Source organism: Pseudopodoces humilis, chromosome 1 (assembly GCF_049639895.1).
Source record: "Pseudopodoces humilis isolate 2021_Gansu_Grassland_sample_001 chromosome 1, ASM4963989v1, whole genome shotgun sequence".
Lineage (NCBI taxonomy): Eukaryota > Metazoa > Chordata > Aves > Passeriformes > Paridae > Pseudopodoces > Pseudopodoces humilis.
Genome location: NC_142200.1, coordinates 50,307,312 through 50,322,779, shown reverse-complemented (window position 1 = coordinate 50,322,779; position 15,468 = coordinate 50,307,312). Strand labels below are relative to the sequence as shown.

General features: G+C 38.5%; 1 protein-coding gene across 12 annotated transcripts in view; it reads right to left on the bottom strand.

Annotated features, from left to right (window-relative positions):
* Positions 1–15,468, bottom strand: part of PTPRM (protein tyrosine phosphatase receptor type M) — a 442,950-nt gene that overhangs the window by 31,054 nt on the left and 396,428 nt on the right. For all 12 annotated transcript variants that reach the window (XM_088050998.1, XM_088051003.1, XM_088051039.1 and 9 more), the window contains one exon: positions 3,057–3,154. In XM_088050998.1, coding sequence (XP_087907124.1) covers positions 3,057–3,154 — 98 coding nt within the window. The remainder of the gene's footprint in view (positions 1–3,056; positions 3,155–15,468) is intronic.

Sequence of the window (15,468 nt, the reverse complement as noted above, 5' to 3'; positions counted from 1 at the left end):
AAAAGCTGTTGATCCCAGCATGAAGAAGACAAAGACCTTTTTTCAAGGTTGCTCCAAGGGCTGCTTATTTGTTCAGGGTGTTTTTTTGTAAAACTTGTTATGTCAACCTAGGCCAAACTTAACTAAGTGCCACTTCATCATCCTTTATCAAAGAAGTATTCATTCAACTCAGCAATGCTTTTTCTAAATGACTGTGAGACCTCATTTAGATTTTTAATAAACAGTCACATTCTAATGAGGCCTTCATAAAACTGACTAAATATGTTTAGAAATCATTAGCTTAAATTATCAGTACAAAAGTCTCCTTAGGGAGCCCTGCAGATTTTGTGATAAGATTTCTGGCAGATGGATTAGTGTAACAGCACAAGCTAGTTCTGAATTTCCACACAAGCAGTGTAAATGTGAGTGACTGGGTAACAGGCTACTAGATAAAGAGCTAAATGTCCCTCAGGTGGGTTCATTAAAGAGAGAAAACAATCAAAACACATTTTGGTGCCATTTAAATACCAGGTGCACAGCAGTCTGCAGGTGCCAGAAACACTGACAAGGGTCCCTCGCTGGAACACACAAGAGCTTAAAGGGATGTGTGGTTCTGACAAGTGTGCCTCAGATAATGACAGATATTGGCAGATGTACCCGGACCCTGCTGGAGGGTAATGCAGGGACTGAGTCATTTGCAGCAGGTGCCTGCATTAGGGACAGCCTCATGGTGATTCCTCCAGCAGCAATTAAAACAGTCCTGATGCAAAATGCTCCAGGGCAAGAAGCAAGTTCCTAGCACCGATTTAATGACTATCCAGCCTGTCCCAGTAAACAAATACACATACACCCCCTCAATGATTAATTCATGAAGGCCATACACCGTGTGGCAAAATGATAAATTTTGAAAATTTGTTTACTGAAAATGCAAAAGAATTTTCCTCCTTGGCTTACAATGGGTCAACACAGTTAAAACACAGTTAAAAAGTAAAAATAAAAAACCCCTATAAATCTTATACCAGTGGTAGCAAAATAGAAAACTTCAAGTTTGGGAAGGTTATAAAGTTTGCCCTACAGGAATGCTACCAGAAGTCCATTAAAATCATTACTACTCAAGGTGGCACAGAGCTTGTGTTAGGGGATGCGGGACAGATGGTGTATTTGTAATTTGCCTTCTTGTTGCTGATGATTCCAGCTCTGGGAGTGGCAGAAAAACACCAATGGAGGAGTGAGTGCATTGTTCTGTGGCTCATACAATTTTATTTCCATTAAAAGCTCATTTCAATTTCTGCTGTCTGATCTCACCTATGCTGGCCTCCAGAGAAAGTGAGAACAAAGTCATTTCTACCACTGACAGAAACAACAAAGCTGCAGATCTGTATCCCACTAGGATTCCTGCACCCTGAAGAAATCTCCAAAGTGGCACAAACCATTCCTTATTGCTGTGGGAATGTGCTGTGCACCTAAATGCTGTGAGCAGAGGCTGCCAGCACTGGCATCAAGACTGGTGCCTCCCTTGCTGACATCTGACAGTTCACTCTAATTGGTGCCTCCAAATACTGACTTTGGGAAATCAGTATGTGGTTCCATGCAGAATGCTGCTTTTGCTCTCAGGCTTGTTTATTCACACCCTGAAAACATCCCTTTTAAGTTGTTTGCTTGGGCACTTATGAATGTGTATAAAGCTTTAACAAAGAGGTTTGCTGGAGAGCTTTCTATTCTTACAAATCCATCCGTTTTGAATCAATACGTGACCATCCAGGTATTTCTACCTTCTTCCTCACTCAAGGGACTGCATTTTTAAAGCGGCCTCCATGATCCCTCTTTGTCTCTGCAATTAGTCGTACATGTGTTCCTGCAGCAGGTGTTAATTGCAGTCACAATCCCCATCTTTTTCACATCTAAAAATAATACTGGCACCTGATCTGTTAGCAGGCTTGAGCACACAGATATCTAAATGTTAGGATTTATATTATCAGTGCACAAAGGACATATGGAAGAATCAACTGAGATTGTAAAACTGGACTTGCTCAAAAGGACTTTAACTCACACCACATAAACAGTGCTCTCTCCTAATGCAAATGCCACAGGGCAGAGGGAGTATCAGACACTGCACCAGAGTGAAATTAAAAACATCTCTTAAAACCGTGCTGCTCAAACCAAGATGTGTGCACTTGGGTTCTTATTTCAACACTTCGATTTAGAATAATTGCAGTAGCTCCCATAAAAGCAGTGGGATTTTTTTTTCATATCAAATGAAAGCTATATGCCACATTCCCATGCAAATTTTCTTGAAAAAAACATCCCAGATGAGAACTAAGACAGCAGTGCACAGACAAAGCAGTAAATGAAAAGACTCACTCATTGACAGTTGTGTGAAACAAAGAAAAAGGTTCCATTCAATACTTGTTGAAAACAAAATTAGACATAAAGACTAAGGTGGGAGGCCTGTTTTAGAAGTTACTAAGCAAAGAAGGGAAGTACACTGCATCAACCAGGTAACTCAAGATTTCCTTTACTATCCAGCTCCTGAACATGATCAACGAACAGTGCCCAAATGTGTAAAACTAATTTTTTCTGTTTTAATCCAGAAGGCTTTCAGGAAGGAAATCCCAAACAAGCTGGACCAATTTAGATGAAAATATCAAGAAGCAATTTCACAGTTTAACTACTTTTCTCAGACATTAGTTTCAGAATGACTCCCCCTTAGCTGTCCTTAAAAAAAAAGAGATTATTCCATACCTTGTCCCACAACAAATTTACTGATTTTTCTTAAGAGAAATGGTATATCTGAGATATGTACAAACATATGACACCTCCCCCTCCTTGTCAGTATTTGCAGACTCAGCTGTACAGAATGCAGCTTTATCAGTTACTTTTTCATTGTGCTAATGTTATCAAAGCCAAGCATCCAAGGCATGTTTAAAAATAATTGATAATGAACCTCTCAGCACAGGCAGTCATACATATTTTATGTGCTATATTCGGTATGGAAAAACCTTGTTGGTCTGTTATTTAATTTCAAAAAGCAAACACCTTGGACGTCTTTCATCTTTTTAAGTACAAAAACCACTTACCCTTCCCACTTCTACGAGATTAGTAACCATGATTATGCTGGCTGTGTTTTCATGCCATACCATTCTCCAGAAGTCATATATTGTCTCCTGCATTGGTCCTGAAACAATAAATCAAATAAAAGGTTACTATCTGAAAGTCTCATGATTGGAAGCTTGTCTCTGGGGAACTTGTGACTGTACACATATATTCATATCACTATCATCATATTTTTAATTTAGGGTCGGTCAATTTATTTTCTGTCATCCTACCTATCTGCATTTAAGTATTTTTCTCCTGAAATAGTGTTCTGAAAGAAAGTTTGCTCTCCAGCACTTAGGTATTTATCTCCATAATACCAAGAAGTGGAATTATAAAAAATGGATAACATCACTCTGTCTTTTAGCAATTGGATGATAACCTAGAGAAGGTGTATTTGGAATGAAATGAGCCTCACTGGACTATGTGGCCTTTCCTGGTTTCTAATATTTTGCTTAGTATACACTATCCATCAAATTAGCCCAGCTCCTAAATTGTAGTTCCTGAAGTGAGACAGAAGTTATAGTTTTTTTGCTGCAGTGCATCACTTTGCAAAACAGTAATTTGCAAAAATTTCTGCGAAGAAATGTGATGCGCCACGGCAGCAGGTCTTCTGCAGTGCCTTCCCCAACCTGAGTGCTTCTGTTCATGAACATATAGGGCTTCCTCCAGCATCGTGCTGAAGCTGGGTACCAGCTCACAAGAAATGCTACAGAAATGTAAAATGTTGAGAAGAAACATATCTCTTTGCATGTACCTGGCCCTGTCTGTCGCCTACACGCCTTAGCCATGATGCTTGATGTGCCACCCCAATTTTAAACCAGTGCTTTAAAATCACTGAGCCAATAAGAGTAAACAATATAAACTATAAGCTTAACATCCATACTGAATCCATTACTGAACTGTCACATTGCAGTAAACAATTAGGGGCTTATTTAGAGGAATGACTTAAATCAGCTAAATGGAGAACAAATGGATAATGTATTGGCCTAATGTTCCTCTAGTAAAGAAGCCAACACTCTTCAAGCATTACCAAAAAATACATTGACAGTTTGGCACCCATGTTGTGTACTTTGAGCTCCCTTTGAAAATAAAATCTTCACACTGAAATCAAGTATTTAGTGGAAAATGTAGTAATATATTATTACTGTATTTTCCTGGCAGAAGGCTTGGACCAGATGGTATTTAAAGATCCCTTCCATTCCAAACCATTCTGTGACTTCATGACTCTATAATATTATAGGCAAGCCAAAACCAACTCACTAGGCAAATAACATCACAGTTATGACGTAACTTAGATCTGATATATAAGAAAAAGGTAACAGACTAAAACTTTTGAATTTTTAAAAGATTGTATTTATTTACAGCAATTCCAAATTATAATTTTTTCGCCCATAATTTGCACAGATCATTTAAAGAAGCTACGTATTCTCCCCCTCATTTTATCTGTCTTTAAAAATAATGCATATATTATGAGTTTCACAGGTCTCCTTATAGTTTTCATTTCCTTACAGGTTTCCTTGAATTGCTTTCATTGTTCATGTAACAGGAGAAAAAGCCACTTAAAACAACAGGAAGCTATGACTGTTAGAACATGAAAAATGTCAGAAGGTCTTAAGGGTAGAATTAACAGCAGAATCTAAAACAACAGTTTCTGAAATTACTAAATTCAAGCTGATGTTATGGCTGTGAAACCGAACACCTTCCCTTTCTTTTAATTAACAGCACAGCACAGGTGATACTTTTGTGAGATTTCATTCAGAGTTACAACAAGAGTTTAATCTCTCTCCATAACATGGAAATTTACAGCAAGTATTTTACTTCTACCTAACTGTCCTGGATATGTAATACAGTCATGGTCCAAGTGCAATTTTGAATGTCACAGTAATACAATTAGTATATATTATATTGAAAGTTTAGCTTGTTTGTGTTTTAATATTCTAGGATTCAATGTAGCTTTCTTTGGCAATTAAAGTCACGACAGCACTGGAAAGGTTTTGTGTCAGCCTCCCCTACCAATATAAGGAATCAGAGTATTCCACTCATTGTAGGAAAATACTATCTCTGTATAGCTTCTTCCTTCCTCTCAAATCTGAAACAAATATTTATCTGAATTACTATTGCTCTTGTCTTTCAAGAAGCATAGCTAAAAGTAGGATTAAGGACAGGTGGTTTTCCACAGAGTAGTGTCCTGGAAAAAGTCTGCAAGTTCATACACATTATTACCATTACTTCTGATCAAGGACAAAAAATAACACCACTATTGCTTCAAGAATCCTGGTTTAATGGAAGAATATCTAGATGCACCCCCTGCATTCTGTATTCATAGGTCTTTGTGGTGTTCCAATAAATTTAATCTGAGTATATTTTTGGTAATGCTGCATGAAAGGTAAGAAAAGATCTTCTGTCTACACATGGTTCATACCCTTGCAAGAAGCCAGAATCTTTGAGAAATTGTGGGGGTATGTAGCAAGTCTCTTTATGTATTAATTCAGTTTCCTTTGCCACAGATTCACTTGAGATACAAGACAGTTGGGCCCTACATTGTAACAGTCATTTCTTTTTGACAGCTCTGGGATAACCTGCAACAATTTAATCCTGATTTCTTTTTTCCCCACAGACTGCATAATTTGTGTTGTGATTTAAAGATTTCTACATTTTAAATCCAGAAATCACAAATTACAACCGAGAAAAGATTCTAAACTCTTATTTATTTCTGTAGATTTTGAATTTGTCATTCTCCATAAAGAAAATAAAGACAATAAATTACAATAAAATAAATCTTCAGGGAAAGTATTGGTTTTTTGCAGGCCAGAGAAAGAGCTGAGCTATGACAAGTCTTTCAAGCTTGATTCCAAGTGTACTTCTAGAAGAAATGTCCTATTCTGCAGTGCAGAGTATGCTCTTGTCAATCTCACTATACAAATAAGACAATCATAATTAAAAGTGCAAGCACACAGGATTTCCTTCTGTCCTTTTATCTTCTGACATGTTTTCTTGCTTTTCAGGTCCAATTCTTACGTGTAGCCTCCAAACTTTTTTGACAATCAGGACACTGGGAAGAAAAAAAAACCACCCCTGAGGTAGGTTTTGACCTACCTTAAAGTCTCAGAAAGTAGTTCTTATATATCCCATTTTTCTTTTCTTTTTGACATTTAAAAAAATATTTTCTGACATATAAATAAATTATTACTTGTCTCCAGTGAGAAACGCTTTAGAGGCTAAGTAGGGGTGTGGGATTGATTGTCCTGAAGAACTGAACAATTTGATTCCAGAGACTCATGGTGGGGGGAGAAAGAGCCTGTAATTGTTCTAAGCACCAGCTTAACAGATGTGTGCACAATAGGCAGAAAGGTTATTCTCAGCAGCTGCCCCCTTGCAGGAGAAGAAGGTCTGAACAGAAGGTACTGTGCTACCCAACATAAAGTCTGTGGCACACCCCATTAGCTCCACAATACAGTACTTGGTATCAAAGATCTCTGCTGTGAAAAAAAAAGAGATCAGCAACATACTGCAACCAGAAGATGAAAAGCAAAGGAAAATAAGAAAAAGAAATCAACCCTCCAAACCCCTAGCTAATTAAATGCATTATTGAAAAATCTCAACAGAAACGATTGGTTGTATGTATTACAACCATTGGTTCTATTACCAGCAGTAGTTAGTTGCTGCTCTGGGAACAAAAACATATTAGGAAATGGAAAATCACACAGCTTTTATGAATGGTTTAGACTCTTTAAAGCTGCTTTTGTAACCAGAGTTTTCTAGCGCCTCTACTTCTGCTTCCTATTGAGAGACCCACTTCTAACAACTGGTATTGCTATTGGGGTATGTGATCAATTTGAATGTGATGAACTAGCCCAGAATATAGGAAAAAGTGTTCAGATGTAGGGAATAAAGCGAGCACATGAAGAAACAAGTGCAGCCTGAATCCTGAAGCATACATAGCACCTACTCACACAGGACTTTTAAATCTATGGGTAATTTTTCAATTTCTAGAAAAGCGAGCCGCTTAGACAAGGAACAAATAGCTTCTAAAATATTTTTCTAGCATAGAATGTCAAATCCACAAACTAACATTTGGTCCACCTGAGACCAAGTTCAGTGATAGATATTAAAGCTAGAAATGTGCAGAAAATGAACAGAAACCCTTAAGCTCCAAAGGCTCCCCAGGGACAGCGCACGGGCAGTAGGAGTCATAAATATGGGCTGATAGAGGCAGGGGACTGACATGATGCAAGACCTACACCTGCAGCAGTTAAATTCCATCTTGAAAAGAGAACAGAAATACCCCTTACAGTGAGTAGACTCAACCACACTGCATGAGGAGGTGATTATAAAATGGTCCCTTCACCTACTGGTTACTGCGGTTTCTGGTAGCAATGATAACTGCCTTCACTTTTTACTGAAGCAAAACCTGCTGCTTGCTGCTGTGGCTGCCTACAGCTTGACTACTGAAAGACACTTAGCTAAATATGCCTACTTAGAGGGAGCTGCATTTTAGCATTCATTCTTTTACTATGTATCTTCTCTTCCAAATGAACTTGAGATACAGTGAGTGTTGGCTCATTAAGAGACATGTCAGCACAGCAACAACAATAACAACGAAAGTCCAAAAACAATGATTCCCTTTGCAACTACAGTGTCAAAAACTCCCAAACCCATTATGTAGCAGAAATTGTCTAAAATACAGTCAAAAGCATAAAACCAGAGGGGAATAAAATACTGGGAGAGGAGACTACAAGGAAGTAGATTAAAAAGTTCTTGAAAAGAGAAAAAGAGTTAAATAACTCGCTCCTAATAAACCTTCCGGGATGGATGTAGCCATTAGTAGGAATTTTTTTTTTACAGGAGGAAGCAAAATTTCAAATTTGCACTGCCAGTCCAGAGATCTGATAATCTATAAGAATATCTTATTTTCTCTTTTAACCATGCTAGAATTTGGAGGTAAATTCCCCTGCAGAAAAAGGTATGTAACAAACTGCAGCAAGTTGTAACTTTACACTCTAAATGTCTCTGATTGAAGGCAAGGGCACATCTCCCATAACCGGAATACATTTTTTCCCTACTGAATAAGGCAATGTGCCCAAGATTTTCCCAATAGGAATTTGCAGGTGCATCATTATGTGACCAAGTTTTCATGACTGTTCAGTTCTGTTAGTCTCCCAATTACCTTATGGGAAGATCATCACTGGTCAGCAGCTCTGCAAATCTGGACCCCCTTAGGTGACCACATGTAGGCTAAGGAGTCTTAAGATTGAATTCTCCTTCTTTAGAAAGTAACCTGTCTTCATCTTTCTATCTAAAATAGTCAGCTTACTATAAAGAAAAGGTACAGATCCCAGCTGTGCTGACTTAGCCAACCTGTAAGATAAACTGCTGGTTCAGTGTTTTTTATAATTCCATGGCCACACAGCAGTACAGCTGTTGCTGAATCATCTTCACCTTCCCAAATGAGCTGGTTTCGGAATGGAAGACACTTTGAAGATCTGCTCAGCTGCTGATAATCTAATTTGTCAGGAGCAGTCTTCACCATAGTTGAATAGTTATGGTAGCATGTTTTGAACTTTCACTCATGCTTCCAGGAGCTCTTAGGGATTTAATGCCTCCATGAAGTCCAGAACAAAACTCTGCTATAAAAAAACCCAGGCAAAGATTATATAGTTGTGGTGGTTTCACATTGATTGGCATTTGGGAAAGGAGTAAAAAAAAAAAAAAATCCCACGGAAGCGATTTCTTTAAGAGAAGCAGCTGTGCCTGATACAGGCCAATAGCTGGCCAGTTCTGAGAACCGACAACATTTTGCACCATTAAGAAATTAGATCTGTGTCTGTGAATTCCACATTTCAAAAATCACAACCCCGGGAGCTCTTTCTCTTTGATTCTGGCCTCGAAAGGTAGCAGAGCTCTGGTGAGGCCGGCCCTTCTCCCCCATGGCCTGTGCGGTCTGGGGGAGGCCGGGCCGAACCCCAGCGGCTCCCGGGCAGGGGATGGAGGCTGTGGGACCCCAGTCCCAGGCTGGGCTGGGCCATGGCTGCTGACATCTCACCGACACTAAAGCACCCCTGCCCCGGCCTGCACAGACAGCTCCAGGCCGAGCCAGGACTGCCCACCCCTCCCAGCGGCTGCCGGCAGAGGGAGGGGCCCAGCGCGGCCTGAAATCCAACACCGTGACCGCCGTGGCACCGGGTGAGATATTGACCCTTTCGCTACACAGATGAGACCTGCAGACCTTGTTCCTCTGCCCAGGGAGAGAAAAGGACAGAGTGACGACATGTAGAAAGGCAACATGAAAACACCAAGGTCAGTAAAGACAGAGTCAAGCCCCAGATGGAAGGAGGATGAGGAGATGCAGAATGGGCTGAAATATTATTTTGGTAGGGCCATGGAGATGGACAGTGATATACTGAAATATCTTCTTTAATTCATGAAAAAGAGTATGGGGGGGATGAAGTATTCAAACTGTAGATCTGAGCAGAGGCATCCAATGATGAAGCCAAGCAGATGTTAGAGTAGCTGTGAACTACTATGAGACGCTTGAACAGAGAGAAAGATGAGAGCTGATGAAGACCCTTTGCCCCAGGGAGAGAAGAAGACAACCTCTGTTCCCAGAGATTATCACAGAGACAGATGAAGAAAACCTTTGCCTCTGAACAACTCATCCTTAAAATAATTCCCATGAGTTCATGGCCCATGGACACACCTCTAGGAGGGCTGTGAAAATGAGAGGAATGTTACAATGCAGCATTTTTGCCCGGGCAGTTGCTATTCGTGGAAATGAAAAGCCATGAGAAGACTGTTTCTTGTGGAGAAGTCTCCATGGCATGACAAGAGAAAACTCCTCTCCCTACAAGAACTGAAAGACTATTGTGTAGCTGGTACTCCTTTAGCATCCCATGTTTTGTCACTACATGGTCAGTTGGGTAGGGGGAGGAAAGGTGTTCTGGAGGTTTTATTCTGATGTTTCTTATTCTTGTAGTCCTGTTAATAAAGTTGCTTTATACCTTTTAAGATTTAAGCCCTTCTCCTAATCCATATCTCACAGTAAGAAATGAGTAAGCACCCTGGTGATTTTAGCCAGTGCTAAAACCCACCACATTATTTGGTGCATTGGCCAGGAAACTCAAATTGGCAAATATAAACCACTACAACAGTCTTTTCTCTCTCAAAATAGGTTTAGACATTTGTTTTCTACTGTAACATATACACTTAAAGGTTTATGCAAAAGCATTTTCATAGGCACAGTATGTTTGTTCCTATTGTATGAACAATTTTGATATCTGAGATAAAGCTGAAGTCAAGGTAACACTACACCATATGGGCCCACTGCTCACCACTAGCTATTAAAATGCATACAGATCATTTTGTGTTTTTTAGGTCTGAAGAAAATAATGATGAAAGCCAATCAGGTCACATAACCTGGCCATCTTCTAAAGTCCTCCCAAATCTGTTCCAGAAAATAAAACAACATTAAGGGTAAAAGGTAGACAAGTGCCATCCACCTGTTCACTTTTACTGAAGTCTCCTCCAGGTTTATCACTGTAACAGCACACTAAAAAGCAATAGACATTTGTACTGGCAAAACCTGGCCACTAATGCTTTGGTGTTATTTATTAATTGCTAGTTTCTAGCTGTCATACACATTTTATGCACTAAAGAATCTCAATGAAAGAAACAAAACCCATGTAAATGAGCTGAAAAAACCATGTTTTTGCTTTTATCCCTTTATTTAATTTGAATTCATATTTAATTCCAGTGTTGAGTGTGATGACATTTGAAAAGCACTTTCTAACTTTAGCCTTACAAGTATTAATTATTACATAATCCTCAACAGGGCTACTTTGTAATTATACAGCTATGCTGGATTTCCTGATAAAATTTTCCTTACAAATGTCTCTTGCCTTGGAAAAAATATAAATAAATAAAGTTGTGGATGGCTTACCAACGAGGCTGGTTGCCTATAGGTATGTTAGACCACTAAGGATGCCTGAGGCTACGGCTACTCTCATGGGAGGTATGGAAAAATTCTCTCCCCCAGTCTTAAACCTTATTTTAACAATTCTGCCATTGTAGTAGACTGAGTGGTTGCACAGAGAGAAGCTAACTGCTTGCAGAGGCAGTAATGACCTCATAGCTGAGAAAAGATACAATTTTGTAAGCAAAAATTCTGCTAGAACTTAATTCACAAGCAAATAAAATTGATTGTTTTCTCCTAACACTAGTTTTAACCCAGAACATACCATGCATATCAGATATATCTGAGTTGCAGCCATTCTGCCATTTCTTTTTTTGGCCTTTTGCAACAATACCACCTTCTAATGCTTACCTCCAAAAAACCAGTATGCAGCAACACTGTTCCACAGTAAGTAAGCTAAGCCATACTCAAATGGGTTAATAACTGAGATATGAATTTAAAATGCGCTTTTCATTATTTACTTACTTAGATGGATTGTCAATAAGAAACAGATCTGACTGAATCCTGTTAGCTTGACATTTCCAGTAAACGCTGCTTATGTGGCAAGCTGAAATGCTTTAGTGGGACAAATCCTGCCCAGAGCAGCTACTTGCAATGTAGAGGCTTTCTACTCTATCCTTTGCTCTGGAAAAAACACAGCTTTCTCTCATTACCAGCCAAGGGACAGCATAGTGAATAGTAATTTGCTGATTTTCAAGCACAAACTGAATCCTACCTGCTTTGAGCTAGCCAGTCAGCCAGCCCTGCTGCCTGCACACTGCTATATGTGAAAATTGGCTTTCACAAAATGAAATGTTCAAAGTGCTTTCAAGTCTCATTAGCTTTCAACAAGGCTTAGATTACTAAGTGACTGTGGAGCATGTGGAAATTTTATGTGTAGCTCCCACAAGACTGACCAGTGCTTTGGCTGGCTTTCTATACCACCTACTCCTATATTTAAGGAGTCAGCACTAGACCTCTTACAGGAAGAAGAATAGGAGAAGATTGACTTGTAAATTCTCCATCTCTTTCCAAAAATAAAAAGAAAACAAAAACATTGCTATTTACAATGTACAGTAGTGGGGAGCCAGAGTCCCACTGTTTCATGAAATAATGCAAGTGTTTCACAGATATTTAAAATAAAAAAAACCCTCCATTCTGAATTCCCAGTTTAATATAGAGATACTTTAAAATATTATCCTTTGAGCAATGATAAAACTGATTACTCCAGGGATTTTTTCCTTTAAAATTGCTCATTTCATAAAACTAGATAATCAGTTTGAAAATGCCTATTTTCTAAGCATATGTATATTCACATACACATCAACTGTTGGCTAGAGCTGGATCATTTCTCTTGCTGGCATTTCCTCTCATCCTTTTCTGAAACGATTCTGTGGCTAGTCAGATGGAGGAATGTGGTATTTATGCTCTGGAATATCATATGGCATTTTCTTTTCTTTATTGATACAGATCTAACTGGGCTGGAACAGTGCCCATCTCAATTATTTTGTCTGCATTATGGTACTGTCTAGAAATCCCAGTCTGGGACTGGAGCTCCACTGCAGCAGAAGTGCATTACATATGAAATGCCCTTGAATACACAAAAGATGTTCATGCCTCCCACAGTCATAAGCCAAACACACCTTGAAAGACAACAGAAGCAAGGTAGGGTTTGAATGAACTGAACAGTCTTGGTAAAACGCACAGCAACCACAACATGACAGCTTCTACCATTCCTGAATACCTGCTCCTGCTCCATGTTAGTATTTCCACCATTTTCAGAAACAAGTCATTGCTGAATGTTTTTCAAAGGCTGTGACCACACTTTATTTCTGCACTCTTGACAGGTGCTATTTAAGACATTTTTATACCACTACAGCTGATGCTGCCAGCTAAGTTTCAATATAATAAAGTGTTACACACTTATTGATTGACATTTCTCCATGGCTGGATTTCCAATACTAGCTCAGTTTGTTCTATTTGAACAAAATAAAATGAAAATGTCATATGGTTTCCCAAAGAATAAATAGCACATTTCCACAACACCTTTTGACTACCCACAGAAGTACTGCAGACTGGTAACAGAGGAACTGGCAGCAACAGAAATTGTCCAGATTTAAACAGTTAGCCTGAGATGAGACAAAGCTGAATGCAATAAAAGCGATGCACATAGTACTACTGTCCACGTATGCACCCTTATGCCACTCAAGAAAGTGGCTTTTTCTGATCTTAACTGCAGGAAACTAAACTAAAATAAAACAACATCAGAACAGTGTAGTTTGTAGTTTAATGTTGTTTGTCCAGTCTAACCGAAGAACCTTTCTTTCATATAATTTGCTTGCCCCACAGAAGAGATGTTAAATGGTCTGTTCCTCTCATTAACATTCTCTCAGACTGTGCAAATCCAGTATCTTCCAAATTCTGAATTACATGTAGCACTCTCGGGGGTTAGGAATTCCCTAGAGAGGGCTATGTGGGATACCTGAATAATGCCAGAACCTTGAATCTACCTTTTGGCTTTTAAGACAGCACTGCTAGACAGTGGCTTGCAGAGAGCGTGCTTCAGTTTCTTCTATGAAACAGGAAAAGTTTTGAATAATGTAATCGTAACTAGAGGCCTTGATGTATTTTCCCAGAGTGTACTGGCTACAGAGAAGTAGGTCTCACTCATGGACCTTCTTTCTCTCTATGTACTACAGATATTTTAATTGCTTTATTACAGTCAAGCATGTTAGAAGAATGACAGGTGACCCATCTGGGAACCTGAGATACAAGTATGAGCACATTCAGATGGAACAGCAACAAGAGGTATTGGCCCTCTGCCTGAGGTCACAGCTCTGACTGAAGGGTTATTCCAGGAGGCTTGAGACCATGGTGCAAACCTGAGCTGTCTTTGTGAAAGCACTCCAACACAAAGCTTCAGTTGCTGAATCAGTGTTTTCCACTAAGAAAGATGTTTTGTTTCTAATTTGTGCATTCTCAATAAGTGTGATTTGCATCATGGAAATATGAATACCTATTAATCACTCATTCTAAATAGCTCATCTGAGCTTGGAAAGACAAACACATACAGATTTTTTTTTTTTTTTTTGTAAAAAAACATGCTGCATCTAACATTTCCAAAACAAAAATCTTAAGTAATTGACTTCTTGGACTGGGTTCTTCTTATCAACTTGTAATGCAGAATCAATTCTGATGATGGATGAGAAGTTTAAGATCATTTTATCCCCTTCAGTAGAAGGTTCCTTAGGGAATGGACAAAAGAACCTAATTAGTCTTTTGCGTTTCTACTTTCTATTTCCATGTTGAGTCAATCATAAGCATCAGATTGTAATAAAATCATCACTATTCTCTAGCTCAAAAATATGAGTTCATTTTAGCTACTTGTTTCTTTTCTTTTTCCCCAAGGACCTTATTGTGAAGGAATGTTGCTCATGCATGTGAGTAGGATATTCAGATGCTGTATTTTTTAAACTTGTACTGGGAGTTTAAGTGCATTAACATGAACATTTTACCTAGATGAACAAACAAGATGATTGAGTCTACATTAAAGCATAAGTAAAAATGCTAGAAAAAACTTCTGTCATAGTTTATTGTCCTGATAAGTATCTCGTGAGTGAGATATATCACTCACAGTATATTTTTATATTTAAGGGTAGAGAACATTTATACATTTATTTCTTCCTCACATAGATAGTCAGTATCAAACAATTATTAGTCAGATCAAGCTATGTACAAAAGTCATAAAAAATAAATGTCTATTGGATATTTTTCTTTTCAATATCAAGATAATTACGATTAAAATCAAATCTGTGTAACTAAAAACTCAGCACTATTATTTGTTGTTATTTTTGGGGGTCCACCTGGTTATTTTCAAGTAGAAAAGGGGAATTTTAATGATTTAATTCTGGTTTTTCATTATATTTTATGGGAGACTGCAGTATTTGATACACACTGTAAACAAGGAATGCTATTCTAACATGCCAAGTGTATTTGTGCTTGGTATAGACACAATACATGAACATGCTTACAACAGAATGAGATTTAGAAGCAGCAGCGGGAATCTCTACAGTCTTCATCTGAATATGCAACTGCATTCAAGAACACAGATGGATAGGGAAAGAAATTAATCCAATAAACCTGTATCTCTTCTTGTTTTCAAAGGCAGTGCTTCAAAATCACCCAGACTGGTATGTGCATTTGGTGGCCATATCAATGTAGCGTTTTCAGTTGCCACCAAAATCATTTGGTGATATCAAAAAATCATATATCAATATAAGAAAGAAAAGATAACAGACTTCCAAGATTTGGATATGGTCATAAGACAGAAACAAAAAACAAACCAAAACAACCAACCAAAATACACAAACAAAAAAACCCACCCCCCCAAAAAACCCAAACCACCCAAAACTGCCAAAAACCCCAAAAAACCCAGTATTGTTTCC